The sequence below is a fragment of the Labrus mixtus genome, chromosome 6 (assembly GCF_963584025.1).
Source record: "Labrus mixtus chromosome 6, fLabMix1.1, whole genome shotgun sequence".
Lineage (NCBI taxonomy): Eukaryota > Metazoa > Chordata > Actinopteri > Labriformes > Labridae > Labrus > Labrus mixtus.
Window position 1 is genome coordinate 12,315,804 of NC_083617.1, and position 16,777 is coordinate 12,332,580.

General features: G+C 39.9%; 1 protein-coding gene across 2 annotated transcripts; it reads right to left on the reverse strand.

Annotated features, from left to right (window-relative positions):
• Positions 1 to 721: 721 nt before the first annotated feature.
• Positions 722 to 16,471, reverse strand: p4ha1b (prolyl 4-hydroxylase, alpha polypeptide I b). 2 transcript variants are annotated; one of them, XM_061040020.1, is made up of 15 exons: positions 16,249 to 16,471; positions 12,552 to 12,634; positions 12,288 to 12,384; positions 11,922 to 12,073; positions 10,835 to 10,972; positions 10,436 to 10,675; positions 9,303 to 9,520; positions 9,035 to 9,211; positions 7,637 to 7,707; positions 5,759 to 5,858; positions 5,477 to 5,530; positions 5,314 to 5,379; positions 3,186 to 3,254; positions 2,655 to 2,751; positions 722 to 2,181 (listed from the first exon to the last, which is right to left on the reverse strand). In XM_061040020.1, the coding sequence occupies exons 1-15, from the start codon at positions 16,260 to 16,262 to the stop codon at positions 2,111 to 2,113; spliced, it is 1,647 nt and encodes a 548-aa protein (XP_060896003.1). In that variant the 5' UTR covers positions 16,263 to 16,471; the 3' UTR covers positions 722 to 2,110. The 2 variants fall into 2 exon arrangements, with proteins under 2 accessions (XP_060896003.1, XP_060896002.1); XM_061040019.1 differs by lacking the exon at positions 7,637 to 7,707 and adding an exon at positions 8,698 to 8,768 and having other exon boundaries at positions 16,249 to 16,470.
• Between the last annotated feature and the right edge of the window lie 306 nt (positions 16,472 to 16,777).

Here is a 16,777-nt window from a genome sequence, read left to right on the forward strand (position 1 = left end):
TTCCTCAATTTATGACAATTTACTGCATTAATATAAAAAACTACAGGACTGAATGCACAAATGATGGCGTTCAAGTTGAAAGATGCTCACATAAAAAGTAAATATACTGACCTACTATTGAGAAAATTAAACAAATTACTACTTACAATTGTCTTTCATTCTAAAGGAATAAAAACAAATTCATGGCACTAGAACAAAATACAATAAAGGTTAAGATTACCAAAAGTGAAAAGACCAAAAGAACCTGATGATTATTAATTCTGAATAACTTAAACATATCTGAACATAAATGTGAATCCACATTTACCCTAAAATACTTTAAAAAGTACCCCTTCAGAACTATTAGTTTCTTATGAATACTATAGGAATAAATGGGCTCATTGATTTAAGCACCTATAAACATTAAACAATATTTCTAGTTTATGATAGTGGCCTATTTGGATGTTTTTTTGTACTGAGGCAGGGGTTGACATTCACTTTGACAGATCTTTTCATGCATCCTGCCGGTGGTATACCCTTCAAATGATTTGGATTTCTGACTTTGTTCCTATCCTGTATCCATTCCTGCCTGTCTTCATACCACAGCATAGTAACAAGTGTGACCTGGAAGGGCTGCATACATGTACTGTGATAAAGCTGTCGCCTTGCAGCTGTAACCACACACGCACGCACGCACACACGAACAGGCGCGCACGAACTGCAGCAGCACACTTCATTGATCAATAAAAAAGCCTTTATTGTAAAAAAACAAAACACAATTTCAGACTTTCATTCATAAAACAACACAGTTTGCTTGGGACATATAAATAAAACATGTCTTCCTTGGAAAACCCATATATTCTTTGACTGAAAAACACTAGCCACCCCACATATCCCACCTCAATCTTTTTCTTCTAAAAAAGGGTACAATGTGATGTGTGTCCCATCACCCCTCAAATACTTAATGTCCATGTACTGTTTTTTCCTTAGTTGCTCTTCTTGCTTAAAATATTTAGTGTCTTCATTTTAAGTCTCTAAAAAGACTTGGACAATCAAGATGAACGGATATAAACTGTGAAAGAAAACATAAAAGTTCTATGCAAAACAGATTTGATTTATGTGCTGGTGTCTGTGTCAAGGTGTATGTGTGCCCATGCATTTGTGTACTTTGCTTGATTAAAGGATAAAAATGTTTTGCAAAATGTCATTGCAAAACGTTTTAAGTTTAAATAACACTCTGGCATCAGGGCTGAGAAATAAGGAAAGTGATTTATGAATATGTGCTAGTCACAGGAAGACTTAGCAATGCATCAGTAATTTACAGGTCTAAAAGTGACAGACACTTTCCTGGACTGTGGGAGAATGCTTCATTTCTTTTTGGGAGACGTGCCAATTCATGTGCTGTGAGCCTTTTCATTCTTTCCACAGAGCACCACTTTTGTTTTTGAATTTAAGTTACTTTTTAAAACAGAAGAATACCTCATGAAAAGACAGAAAGAAAAAAAAAAAAAAAAAACGGACCTAAACCTTGTGTAAAGATATAAGAAAAAAAGGCCCTTTAGAAAATAGGACAGTTGAATTTGTTTTGAAGTTGGTGAATATTATTAATAAGCTACGATCTGAAATGTGAAGAAACAAAATCCTTACACGTTCTCAAATTCAACAAGCCAATGTGCTCTGTTGTAGTAATGAAGAGGCCCCTTAAAAATGGAAACTGTACCTTTAAGGTAAACAGACAGGGAGGAGGCTGGTCCCTACAGACAATACTGAGGGATAACGTCACCACAGAGCTGGAGTTCATACAGAGTGCAAAAAGGACACATGACTTTACATGGGACACACTGAGTGTATCTCGAAACCATCCAACAAACTAAAAAAAAAAAAACACCTTATATGTCACAGCAATGCTAATACTGTCCAGGGGCTTATCATCAACCATAACGATATGTGGTCTTTGAGTGTAACAGCCGAAGGGAAACACAGCACCACTTTGTGGAGTGGGAGAGAGCCATTTGAACCCCGTGTGTCTGTATCCATCATCTGTGTGCAGCAGTGCTCTGTGGTCCTGGGTGGTTCACAAGGAAGGTGAGAGGGGAGCGGGGAAGTTGATGAACAGGCTTCCTATTTCCCATCAGTCAGTTTCATTTATGCCACAAGGTCGCCGCCATTCCTGGCCTCGTTCATGGATCCATTTGTTTGATACTAAAAACAGAACAGATGTAATTAAGGGTAAAACAATTGTAAAATAGACCTTTAATTGTGTATTATTCAGTTCAGATGTTTACTTTTCTTGTTAGAATCTTTTTAACTACTCTGGGTTATTACATTTTTTTTAGATTGATTTTTGGGCTAGAGAATGTAGTATAAAATCGGGGAACCAGGGCTGCTTGAGGACTATAGCCTCTGTACATGAGATGCAGAACCTAATCATTAGGCCAACATGCGCCCCATTTTTTTGTATGGGTGGCATATGTATGTATATATGTGTTGTGTTGTGTGTTTGTATGTATGCTGGCTGCTGGAACACCTAAATTTCCCTGCTGGGATGAATAAAGTATGTCTTATCTTATCTTATTATTTATTCAATTTCTTTAAAATCAACATCCTTCCCCAGTAAATATTCTGCACTTCTACTCAGGATGTTTTTATAAGGAATCAGACAAACAGAAGCTCACCCCACTTGTTGCCAACCAACACTGGACACGCTGCATGCCGGGTGCTGTAGTCTCCCTCCCCACTGGCGAACAAATTGTACCAGAACACTGCAGTACCCTGAAACACACAAACACACACAACAGCAACAGAGGTTAACAGCGCTGCAAACTCTCCATGAAAAATGAGAAATCTGAGAAAGTCTACATCAGCTTTGTAAATTAATCCATCAAGAAAGATCCTGAAAAAGTATATATTGTCTGAGGAAACTTTCTGTCTATGACAGGAATATAAAAATGTAGTAATTATGTACATAGTGCTCCCACAGAAATGTTCCTCATTAGAGGATTGTTTTGTTTGTGTATTGAATGTGCCAACTTACTCAACAAGCACCAAGAGGCAACAACACATTTTATTTAGCTGTTAATGAATATTTTTAGTTTCTACTTCTATGCCTAAAACAAAAACAACCAGGAGTTCATTACAGCATTTAGAATTATATGCAATAAAACCAATTCAGTTTGACAGTCATCAGTAATGTTTCAAACAGTTACCTTTTGTGGCCACACTGCTGCCCCAACATCTGGGAATACTGTGGCTCCGCCAGCTGATACATCACTCATCTACAGCACAGACAGAGAGGCAAAGAAAGGTCAGTCTTTGTCTGTCATATCAAATGGTCAGTGATTGAACTTAATAATGTCCTTCTTATATCAGGAAAGCGGATGCTGTTTTAACAGAGAGGTTACTTTAGAAAAAAGATTTCTGCAGACTGGTATAACAAAGGCTGGGGCGCCGGTTTAGCTCAGTTGGGAGAGAGGTGCCCCTTTTATGTAGAGAGGCTACAGTCTTCATCATACTGGTTGCAGGTTTGACTGCCGGTCCTGCTGCTTTTCAATGCATGTTATCCCCTAGTCTCTGTTGCCATGTTTCCTATCTATCTTCAGATGTCCTGTCAAATGAATGGGGCACTGGTGGTGCAGTGGTGCAGTGGTTAGTGCGCACGCCCCATGTACAGAGGCTGTAGTCCTCCAGGCAGGCGGCCCAGGTTCAAATCCGACCTGTGGCTCCTTTCCCGCATGTCAATCCTCACTCTTTGTCTCCCTGATTCTATTCAACTCTATCCACGGTCCTATCCCTCCAATAAAGGCAAAAAGCCCAAAAATTTAAATAAAAAAATGTAAAAGCCCAGAAACATAACCTCAGGAAAAGAAGGGGAAAAAAAGTCCAAAATCATGAATGGCCAATAGTCCTTGGTTTGTAATACCAGGGTGTGTCTGTGCAAAACCAAGTATGAAAGTAAATGAGGAGCTCCATTCACCCAATTCTTTGGCGGCTCAGTTTAAAAGTAGCTCCATTAACCACAGGGACTGAATTGTACTCCTCCCTGCATGGGGTGACAGAGTTCACTGGCACAACGTTATGACGAGCACAAAGCAAGCAGCAAGCATTACTGGCATTCAAAGAGAATAAGTGAACTCCCACTTTTACCTGAGAGTGCCAGCTTTCTGTTCATTTTTTGGGCTACTTTTTTTACATGATTTTTTGTGCTTGCTTTGTCTTTATTGGATAGTGACAGTTTAACACAAAGAGGTATGGTTCAGGGTAGACAGAAGGGGGCTCACTTACACTAGGCCCAGTTGTCCTGTACCTTGCTGAAACATGATTGTCCCCCCCTCCCCATGCTTAGTTTACAAAACAGACGACTCAAAAAGAAAAAAAAGAAAAGTAGGGGCGCATGTAGCTTAGTGGTTAGCCCGCGTGCCCCATGTACGGATGCTCTAGGCCTCCATGCGGACCACCCATGTTCGAATCCGACCTGTGGCTCCTTTCCCGCATGTCATTCCCCTCTATCTAAAGCCCTATCTCTAAAATAAAGGCAGAAAGAAGCCCCCCCCCCCCCCCCCCCCCAAAAAAAAAATAATATTTTTTTTTTTTTAAAAGGAGACGTGCAGTTGATTCTGCGTCACCACATCGGAGAACAACTCAGAGAACAAGACTGCAACTTTACTGACTTTGTGCCTTATTTTGAGTTATTTTAGTCAGATACAGCTGTAACACTCTGGGATTTCTAGATAATGGAAGGCTGTTCACATTACGTGCATGTGCTTGTGCATGAACTGTACTGTGCCAAAGCACACCTCTTCCAACCGTGCCTGGGCCAAGGAAGCGAGCACGGATCAGAGCACTCACACTAGTCAAACAAATTAGTGTTTAAGGGTGAAGTGTGCGAGTGTGCCCTTAAATGGTTCATGATTTACCAGATGAGCTACTGTTTTGTTAATTTTTTTTTTTTTAGACCTCCGCCATGTGAGGTTTAAACACAGAACAGATTTCTTCAGTCACATCAAATAACTATTTTCAAATTTAGATGCCTTTAAATGGTTAAAGTTCACACTAACTTTGACTTTCATGTGTTTTGTTTCAGCTTTTCAGCTTGATCCCACACTTGATTTGGCTTAATGATTCTTAATGAAGAATGAAAACCAATGATGCCACGTTTTATTGCTGCATCAATCTTACACCGATGGATCATCCCACAATCTTAGGAAATGTAATAATAACACTCTTTGACTCGTCACAAAATATGCATTTGAGTGGATGTCTAAAGATGGCCCCAGTTTTAAAAAAATGAAGTTTAAAAGATTGGTTTTAATGCGTATTCAGGGAGAGTTAACTCACATAAAAGAGCCATGTGGCTATGCGGTTTCCAGTGCCCAGCTCTTTAAAGGCATCTGGTTCATCTTTCTGTGGGAGAGAGGTAACATCAGGTGTAAATGGTCTCTCATACATGAACACATTGTACATTTACAGATATTTAAGTATTAATCCCATAAGAACTTACCCTTCCAAAGTCAAAGTGAGGCTCGTATTGGCCTCCAACGCCATAATTTGCAACCTGAAGACAACAAAAATACACAATTAAAGTCTCAGAGCTGAACAAATGAACACACCAACACAGGCTTTCTGAGAAGCAGGAGATTGTTGGAATGTATTTCTACATGCATCCACATACATTATTCTTCCACTATGATGATTCAGTGAGGTGTTCTCTTCAAACAATCAGGAGAATGAGGGAGAATCAATTAAATGTCCATAACATTAAACCAGTGAGAAAACTCTTTACCTGCAGCTCTTCTGCTGTGTCCATTTCCAGCCCTGTGAGATCTTCAATTCTCTGGTTGATCTTGTCAATCATTGGATCTTCATAGCCAGTGAGCCAAGCACTGGATTAAAGGAAGGAGAGCAGAACAATTGAGGAAAAATGAGCAACAAGCTATACAGTATACCAGTGAGACACACTTTTGTCCACTAGATGTCAGCAAAGACTTCTTCTGGAACAGGCGACAGAGTCATGCTGAGACTTGCAAAGAAAAGCACACACAAAAAGCTGAAGGAAGACGTCAAGTTTGGCATTGCTAACAGAATATAAAGGTAAGGAAGAAGAGGTATTAGTACAATGTAGGAGAAGAAAAGTGGCCCGAGATTCAGAATCCCCAATCGGCTGAAGGGTACAGGGTTGTACTAAGTGTGCACTGTGGAACGTGGACATTTGGCACAAGGGTCTGACTTTGGACTACAGCGAAATATTTCCATGGATTCAACAGGCCTCACACCACCTGCCCTTCAAACTCACTCCCACACTGCAGTCGAAGAGAAGCGCTCTAAAGAAAAAAGGCAGCTGACGGAGCATTGGAAATGAACTCTTTCTTGTGAACTTTTAAACCATGACAGCTGTAGCTCTAACGGCCAGAAAAATTGTTTTTCCTTACATCTGACCACTGCTACAAAATACTATGTCAACAAAACAACAACTGTCAATGCAGCCATAATATCATAACAGAACTAAAGACACTTTTTGAATGGATTTACCAACAATACAAAAGACAAAGACAGAAGGAGTTGCTTTCGACACATCCTCAAATTTAAGGAGATTTCTTATGTCTAAATCCTATGGGAATACTTCCCCGCCTCCACTGTCTTGCTCAATTGTTTCTGAGAATTTCAGCTTTTTTACTTAGTCATGCACGTACAAGAGAGACAGTGAGATGACTCGTGGCTATTTTATTGAGACTTTCTGTTGATAATAAGTTAAAATTTGGAAGGGATGCTGGACCAAATGTGAGCCAACACATTTCTTCCAGCTGGTTCAGAAAGGGTTCAAACTCAGCTGATGAGAACCATTTGTCCATCTCTCTGTTCACTCTATCAAGCAAAATACAAGCTGGCTATCACGTACACACACAAGAACATCAGAGGGTCACCACACCCTTGTACCAATGTGCACCGTCACCCAAACATTAACTACCAAGAACAGTTGAACCAAAGAAATGTGGGAGTTTTTTTGGTTGGCCTCCTTTGCCTACTATTTAAAGGTTAGGTTTCAAGTTTAACTTACAACACACACCGTATCTTTCTAAGTGAGACAGATATTTCACTTCATAGTGGTTTTTGATAATGAAGCAGTCAAGTTTCTGTACGTTTAAGCATGTGACATCACACTCAGGATTTGGAAGTTTCTAGATCTCTCGTGGAAGTTAAAGAAGCAGAAAAGAACTGCAGCCGCTGTTATAAGCTCATATAAGGACATGGCGCAGACTCATTCCTAAAAACCGCGACGAGGAATAGAGATTTGGTGCTCTTGATGTCATATCTCAGAGGAGTGGCCGGGTGAAAGAAAACACCATGTCACATCTGCACATATCCATGAAAATTGCAAATCATTGGGTGAGCTGAAAGAATAAACATTATTCAGCGACTTTGAAAAACGACCACTTTGTAGAAACTCAATCTGGTGTTCTGGGAGAAATCTGTTTGAGTTTCATGTTCAACTGAATTTAAACCTCCTCCATGTAGTTTTCCAGGTTTAGCTAAACATTTTCATGTTTTCCATGATGTTTACCATATGCAGGGTTTAACTTAGGATGCAGAGATCAAGCTGAAGCGATGGATTGAGACTGAGGGGAAGACATGGTGGCCCTCCTGATAACCTGTGACCCCTTACCTCTTGGAGACTCTGTATTGGGCCGTTGTAAGTTTCCCAGTTTGGGGGTCATGCACCGTGGCTCGCCTTAACTACAGTAGTTTTTCCGCAGCAGAAGGACACCAAGGTCGAGGAAGAGAAGATTTAAAGGAAGACAGAATGTGACACACACACATACACACACACACACACACACACACACACACACACAAGAGGACATTTGGAAAGCAAAAGAAGGAAAGAGGGAGAGAAAAGAGAGGCAGAGTCGGTCACTAGTTGTCAATTATATTGTTAAGAAGCAGGGTCCAGAGAGTGTTTCACACAGCAATTCATGAAATAGATTTTTAAATCTGAAACTGAATCGTAGGGAATGAATATGTGCCTGTGATACACACCCTGAATCCCAAAAGAAACTATGTTAACATCAACTAGTAGAAAAGGTAACACATTTTTCTCCGCCTCTACCTCCTTGTGTTACCTTTCCTTAGCAGACTCCTGAGCAGAAACATATTCATAAAATCTTTAAAATACATTTAGGAAGCATTTATTTTTTTTCATCCCAGTATCAGAATAGCCTTTACTGTTTCTTTAATTTCTGTCACCAGTGAAAAAAATAGGATATTTCACATTTGTATGACACTTGCTTAAAGGTCACTTAAAGCAAAATACACTTTACCATGTTTTTCCAACACTAATATGTGTCCCTAGCCTGTCTACAAACAGAAACAGCCTGTTCTGAGCAGGGCTGATAAAGAAAGCTTCATAGGCATGATCAAATACAGGATCAGAGTGGATTTATAACAAGAAGCTTCACAGACATGTTTTGGGAACTCTGAGACTTATTTCCTTCTTTTTAAAAAGGAGTATAATATCTGAACTTTAATTACAATAATAAAATCCTACAATTGCTTATAAATTGTGTGCTTCAGCTCAGGAGCCTTTAATCTTTGCGAGTGCAGAGAAAAGTAGTGATGCAGACCAACAGGGATACAGAGGAGAAATGGGATGAGTGTTTCAGGGAAGACGGAGGAGAAAAACTCTCCTATATTCTCTCTTCTTGGCAGCTCCTGACTAAGCCTTACCTTTTGCTGATCCGGTATGAAGCTGTCTCCAGCACTCCAGTGATGGGGTTGGAGATGGTGGCCCTGCGTAGCTGTGAAGCCAGGGACATGATTTACCCACACACAGCAACACGCACACACATAAAAAGGTGCGTGTGTCTGCGTGCTTGCATTAATAGCGGCATCACATCAACCAGCCTCACAGCTTTGACCCCCTCAATGAACTAAACCACACACCAGATACTGAGCAGGCTTGACAGTGCATCACAGTGAATGTTAAAGTTACAGATATAGATACTTACATTACATTCTACATATGGCACCATGGGAGCACTTCAAACTACTGAGAGTCACTTACTCGTGGCTTTGCCAGTTGCTTGATCCTCTCGATTTCTTCGTCAGAGAGGATGTCAAGGTAGCGGACGATATAGGGGCGATCCCACTCGTCTTGCTGTTTGGCAGGTGCCAGCACATACTTGGGGTTGTGATTGTTGTCATAGTAACGACAGAAAAGTCGACTCTGCCTGCGGGGAGTCTGATTAAACAAAAAGAAAAACAATGAGATGTGAAATTGTCGTTTCATTTTATTTTGTTAGCAATTGTGTTTTCCTCTTTGTCATCCTTACCATTCTGTTGCCCTCACCACGACAAAGCATCTCGTACTTCTTCCTCTCTGGGATCAGCTTATTGGAGACCTTCTTTTTGGGCTTTTCTGTCTTTTTTGTAATTTCCTTGTTCCCTGGATCCTTCTGTTTTTTAGCCAACTCCTCTTCAGCCTTTTTCTGCTTCTCCAACTGAAACTCAAAGTACTTCAGGTTGCCGTTGGCACGCTGGTGCTCTGGGTCTGAAAGCGGGGAAAATTGAAGACATCAGAAATGAAAGTGGCAAATAGTGATGACTGCAGAAATCTCCCCTATGAATATCAGATCCCCTGGAATCAAAATAACTTGATATAATTAAATGCTATTTATTCAGCCTGACCTTAAGCAGCTCTTAGAAACAAGATGTATAAACAGGACAGATTTAGACAGGGGCTCATTTAATAACTGCTATCAATAAACAAAGGTAGTAAGAATTCTACAATAGTAGGAGCATACATTATTAATAGATCATTTCTAAGAAGACAGGTTGTCCACATCTCTGAGTGACCCAGCACTAAAGGCGAGTGTTTTGTTGAACGATAATTCTGCAACATAAACTTCCAAAACAACCTCGACTAAGAATATAATCAGACCAGGTTTGGCTGTGGGAGGTAAAAACAGCACATAGGAGTAAAACTTGTAATTATGATGATGTTTTGGTCAAACAGTAGGAATAGTTCATACAGTTTTCTAAGACTTAGACTTAGGAAACTTTATTTATCCCAGAGGTCCACCCAGACCATAGACCAAAAACCTGGGTACTAGACTGCTTTGGGTCGCTGAGAATCGCCCTCTTCCTGAGCTTCGGCACTGAATGTTGACTCCAATAAGCAATAGCTTTTGACTGAATCCTGCCAGTTTTTATGAATGTGATAAATGGTATGGATGTGCGTTTCCTTCTTACTTATGTCTTTCTGTATTTTTACAGTCTTATCTAATTCAAAAAAAGTACACTCTGATGCCTATGTAAGGATAGAAAAAAAAAACAGCAAAACAAGAAAAACATTTATACAAAATTATGTGGATCAATTTCAGAATCCAGAGTTTCAAAATCACTTATCATTGCAAAAATCAAATCTCCCACTACACTTTCAGAATCATAATAAGGAGGCACTCACCCAGCTCAAGCAGCTTCTTGGTAAACTCAAGTGCTCTCTTTATCTCCCCCTGCTGGTAGATGGAGTAGCTGAGGTAGTCGAGCAGTGTCACCTTGTCCACTGTTGACTCCTCTCCCTCGTCAAGCTGCTTCAGGGCCTGGGCCATCCACAGCTCTGTGTGGTAGTAATCCACATCAGAGTAGGCGATTTTACCCAGCTCGTAACAGTCCTCCACTGTCATATGGCTCTTGTGTTTCACTCCTGGTATGGAGAGGATACAGGAGGTGAACATCGATATGAGTTATATTTTGTACAGATATATAGAAATATATTTTGTATATGCCACAGAAACAAACACATTGGAAACTTTCGACACATTGGAACAGGTAGATGTGGAATGCGCTGATTTGAGGACTTTACCAGGTAGGTCTCCTGTAGAAATTGTGTTGGCATCCAGTCTGTAAGTGTCTTGTAACCGGAGGAGAGCTTTAGCAGCCCCAGTCTGGTCCTCATTTGTGGGGAAGTACTGCCTCTGGATTGTCAAGTTGGAAATAAATCCTGAGACAGAGGGACAGACAAAAGGAATAATTATTCTGTATTGGATTTTTAACAACAGAAAAAGAATGGTCAGTGAGACTGCTTGGAGAATGTGAGTAATATGGAACTAAAAACTAAGAAGGAGCAAATGTTCTGCATGCCGGACCGGACCGGCTTGCTCTGTTAGGAGAGTGTCAATGCTTGATTCGATCCGATGCTGAAAACACAGTGCGCAAAGGTGAAAATTGTGTGGTATTCTGTCATCCTTCAGTCACAGATTATTTCTCGCTTGTCCGCCGTGATGCATATTTTTTTTGCACTATTAATATCAACAATCTTCTTCTGGATTTCTTTTGTGTTTTCTCCTCTGGCCCAACATAATTTACAGCATTTAACACCTTTCCCCATGTGCAGCATGTTTACTTTTGTTAGTGAATCCCCCACTAAGTGAACAACCAATTTACTTTGTTCACTTACTGCAGAGAGTTACTAACTTTTTTGGACTGTTTTTTTTTATTTTTATCAACCCCATCCTTTTTCCATTTTCGTTTGCTATGAAGCTCCTTTTCTTTGCTCTCTTTGCCATTATTTCGGGGAGGCTCATGCATGTCTAATGCATGTCCCAGAACATGCATGAGCCTGCTGGTTAAGAAAATGTGGGATTTATCAACACCCACCAATGTGCAAACAACCAGTGTGCACATGTTTGATAAATGTGGATTTTTTTCCTACTAAAGCTCATTCTACATTTTATTCACAAGATAGAATCTAGGAAATGTATTCGCTGTTGATAAAAGAGGCCCAAAAAGTTTTAAACCCCAATATAGTCCACAGGCATCACTATCATGAAATTACAAAGCTTCAGACATATTTAATAACCCTACAAAAAGGAAAAAGGACATTTGTAGCATCATGTAGCATCTGGCAAACCCAACACATAAAACAATATAAATGTTCACTTTATCCGTACCATCAGTGGTGTCACTGAGCACAAGGCTCTCCAGATCCCCCCACTCTGTGTTTAGCCTCTTCATTAGTTTGAAGGCATTGACAGGGTGCCCCAAGAAGCCCTCAGGGTCCTGAATGGCTGTGGCTGACAATGATTCCAACTTATCAGCCCACCTAGAACAGAGACGGTGAAACAGAGTGGTAGAGCAGATTAGAAACACTCTTCACATATTAATCTACCAGCAAAGTGTGCCCACTGCAGGTGAAATACTCCTGAACAATAGTTCTTCTTCCCGTTTTGAATGCGCTTTGTATAATACCGTGAACTCAGTTGACTGTATGCACACTTTGTTAAACTAGAGGTATCCCTCTGTGTCCGTTGACTCACAGTTTGACCCGCTCAAGCTTGTTCTCCTCTGCTTTGATGTAGTCCTTCAGAGCGATGACAAGGTCTTTCTCTGTGTATAACAGATCTGTCATCTGACCTGAGGAAAACATAATATTTGTGATTAATCCCAAATGTTATCACTCACCTAATCAGATCATTATACTACAAACATGACCAGTGAGTCATCAAAGGGACCAATTATTTATAACATGCGTGCTGTTTTTTGCTTGATGTTTTTTTTTTTTTTTTTTTTTTTTTTTTTACCTATGGAGGTGAAGAAGTCATCGTGGGCTGAGAGCGACTGTAGGCAGCTCAGCAGTAATAAACACCAACATGGCAGCTCCATCCTGCGGAGAGAGGGAGATCATTAGATATATTCTTAAGAAAGTTAATTTGAACATTGTAACCAGACAGAACAACTGGTTCTCATGTCAGACACATCAAAGCCACAACTTCAAATTAGAGGCTGCCATGCTTCAACATCTACTGTCTGGATTACTTGAGCTACCTCCCAGTTAGCCACATCAAACATTCCAGACTAAACTATTCATCCAAAGTCTTGTTTCCCCGTTGTTGTAAATCTCATAGATGAATATCATTGACTGCCTCTTTTGCTGCTTAAACTGATTTGAAAACCTGGTTGCTTGTACCATTTTACACTGAGGATAATCCACAGACATACTGGAATGAGAATTCGACATGAAAGCAATTGTAAGTCAGATCTGTGGATTGTCCAGAGTAACTGGGGCATTATTTGTGGAAAGTAGAGTGGAAAAAAAAAAAAAAAGGGTAGTCAAAGGCTTGACCTGAAAAACTCAAGAGAATTGTGTTAATTCTTTCAAAAGTGCAGCTTTGCAGCCACCACACAAATCCAAATATAAATCTGTGGTGATTGTTACTGTGTCCGGTCTGGTTTTGGAGTTGGCACGGTCATAACTACTCTGGACTTGAGGCACACAGAGGGAAATTATAAGAGAACAGAGACAGGAAGAAAATATTCAGGCACACAGAAAGGTGTGGATTTCTATATGCACGTTATCTTCAGAGTATGTTCACATGTTTATATACCATCACTGAAACTATAAAGAGGACTTGTGAGGTACTAAATTCTTTGTAAATGTACTAAATTGATTTGCATCAAAATTTGTATTTATATAAAAAAACTTATACCAATATAAATCACAGGAGACTCATGTGAGAATCGTGCTTTTAAGAAGTCCTGGATTAATACACATCTCGCCTGATCTGCATTAAAAACTAAAACCCTTTTTAGGCAATTTTTCTAACCTTCTCAAAATGTTATTTAAGTTCGTTGGTAAATTTTCGAGAAATGTCTACACTTAAAGGAGCAATATATAACTCTGACACCTAGCTTTTAATATGGGCAATGCAGTCCAAATTCAAAACTTTTCTACAGCATCAAGGTTTTTAGAGAAATTGAGAGGCAGTTCGCTTGCTCGCTTTCATCGCTGCATCACCTGTTGGTTTGCCATTTGGCTGGCATACCGAGGGGCGTCCAACAACCGTGTGTGGTGCATTCAAACCGCCTATCTTCTCTGGTAAAAACAAACAATTCCGCACCAGAATTGAAACTTAGAAGGAGGACATACTGGCTGCTGCATTGTTGACAGAGAAGTCAGTACTTCAAAATACAATGTTTTCTTAATGTCTGATTTTATAGTAAGGTCATTTTATGATTTAATTCAGTAGATATCTTACATATTGGACCTTTAACAAAAAAATGGTACTGAAAGTAAATCTGATCCTTGCCAAATGCCTGTTTAGCACATTGTAGTGAAAATGCTTTCAAAGACAATGCAAATAGACTTGGAGGAAGGTGATGGACAGATATAACTCAAACTGAGAGACAGATTCCAAAATTCCAACAGCTTTTCGGTCTGTTTGGACTTCAGTGGGAAACCAATTCACATTCACATACAGCTTCAAGCTGGCACTGCACAATCAAGCATAGACCTAAAACTTGGCAAAGTAAAGGTGAAGGCATGAACTTTTCTGAGATGCAGATTAGTAATTCCTTTCACTGGAAGCACACAGCAGGCTCAGGCAGGTTCTCACACTGCAACCAGGGCAATCCTTAAAAGCACAAATTCAAAACGGCAGAAGCAGGCAGCAGTGAAGAAGGAAAATGAATCTAAAAGAGCCTTGTGTATGAGATTAAAGCAAAATGATTCAGAGTAAAGTTACGTTTCTGTCAGTTGAAACAGCATATAAAAGTTTAAATTATACGTAACTCCTGTTGTTTTCCAGAATCTAGGGTGCAATTAAGTCCTTCACACCCTAAATATGCCTCTGCTGCTAAGATTTCCTGGATAAACCTGAGTATGTAATTAGTTTAATGACATGGAGACATCTACTGTGCCCCCTTGTTATAAAGATGTAGAATTACAATGCTAAGATTAAAGCTGTTAGTATAGCACTTATAACTCAGATCCATGTGACATACTAGACATGAAAGTGAGAGTCAGTGAGAGTGGTCCTCCACTGTGCATTCACACACACAAGCATTAAACATTGTAATCATTACTTGCGGCCCATTTAACAATTACCTGCCAGGCAACTGGAAGGAATTTGGTTTAAACATATAATAGAAAACTATTCTGATAACTACTACACACATTTCATTGCTCTCTGTTCTGCTTTTCATAAGGATATACTTGTTTTCTTGGCAAAGAGTTTATATGAAAGTGTCCTACTATGCAAAAAAAAAAATCTACATTTCCTTTTTAATGTTTTCTTGTTACTTCTGCATTCCTACTTTGATTGCCAGAACTGGGGTCAGGGCTGAAAGTGTTACTCTGTGGCATTTTCACGTGGGAGAGAAAAGTAACAAAAGCAACAGGAATACTGACAATTTAGGGAGCATTTTCCTCTTGGAGTCAGAGGTCATTTTTCAATAGATGATGTGTGTTAAATTATATACAAAAAAAAAAAAAAAAAGATTCAAATGTATCACAAAAAAATATATACACAAACAGGGTTAACCAATAAATCCATAATTATGATGCCTTTCTGTCAATACAGTTGTATGTAAATAGTAGACCCCCTCTGTCTGCAGTTTATTCTAGTAGCTTCTATGCCTTCTTTACGACTCCCAAGTTTTACTGAGTGTGAAGTCTGAGGAGTCAGATAACACAGGATGTGGATGGAAGAGGACTGCCACGTCTTCGCCCCTCCCCGCCGGGGAAGCTCATTGAAGACTGTACAGTGCCCCCATGGAGTCTGAACTGATTTTAACCTGCACAACCCGTTAATAACCCCTGTTAACAAACTGACTGTAGGTGGTGAGGGGGGTTCATGTGTGTTAAGACACCTTGTGCTGTTTGTTTATTAAAAACTAGTTATGCATTAGCTACGACTCAAGCGAAGAGGACTTAACCCATATGAACATCAGTAGTTTACCTCGTAGCTTTTTAACTTACTGATTACTTTACTTGCAGGCAACGTCACTGAAATTAAATTACATGAAATCAGTGTATATCATGTTGTTATTATGTGTAGAGAAGAAGACGAAGAAGAAGAAGAAGAAGAAGAGTATCCCACGCTGCATTGCACTGGAATGCCAAAAACACAGACGCTAGTTTCACATGCAAAACTTAGACTTGCTTGTCCTATACTCGCTCTATATGACTTGGGTATAGCTGAATTTTTTTTTTTATCGATCCGTTTGGTGTCGTCATAGTCGTTGCTTGCAGTCGACAACCATCACACACGTCTAAGTTTCACCAGGTTAGCTTAGGTTGAGCTAGCTTTAGCTAACTTTCATGGGATACAGGGGACGGTGGTTTAAGCTAAACAGAAGTATCAGATGCTAAATGGTCGCTACTGCAAACATAACTTTTTAAGTAAAACTCCGTGCATAAGTACGTGTTGCTAGGACAGATATAAGTGCAAAATAAAAAAAGTTTTCCCCATTTCATTTGAGGTATGAGTACGCAGTTACCTTAATGAGAGCATCCTGGAGCAGAAATGTTGTCCCTTGTCGTCGTGTCTCCCCCTGAAGCCAGAGACCCGATGCAGTCAGTGGTGAGAAGATGAACACTGAGTCTGATGGTTCGTATGCGGGGTGCTCCTGGCCATCTGGTGGTAAGGGCTGGATTTCTAGGAGTCTGGATGCTACGTGCAGATCCTCACATGCAAAGAGTCTCGTACTACGACAGACTTTTGGGGGCTGTCGTCTGTAGATTTCTAGGGGAGGTGTCTGGTTGACTTGACCCGTTTTGAGACCTACATAGAAGAAGAGTGTTTGGGGTTCATTGGATGCAATTGGACATTATAGTTAACTTTACTGTTTCCAAGCTCCTGGAGTTATGCAAAAAAAGTCAGATGTGCTTGTTGTTTTAATTTCCTCTACAGTCCAATACTGACTTGCATCCCTTTAATTTCAAACAAATGACAAAATGTTTAAGCAATAAGCTAATCCATGTCCAAGTGATTTTCTTAGGGTGTTTTTTTTCTTAACTTGGCCATAC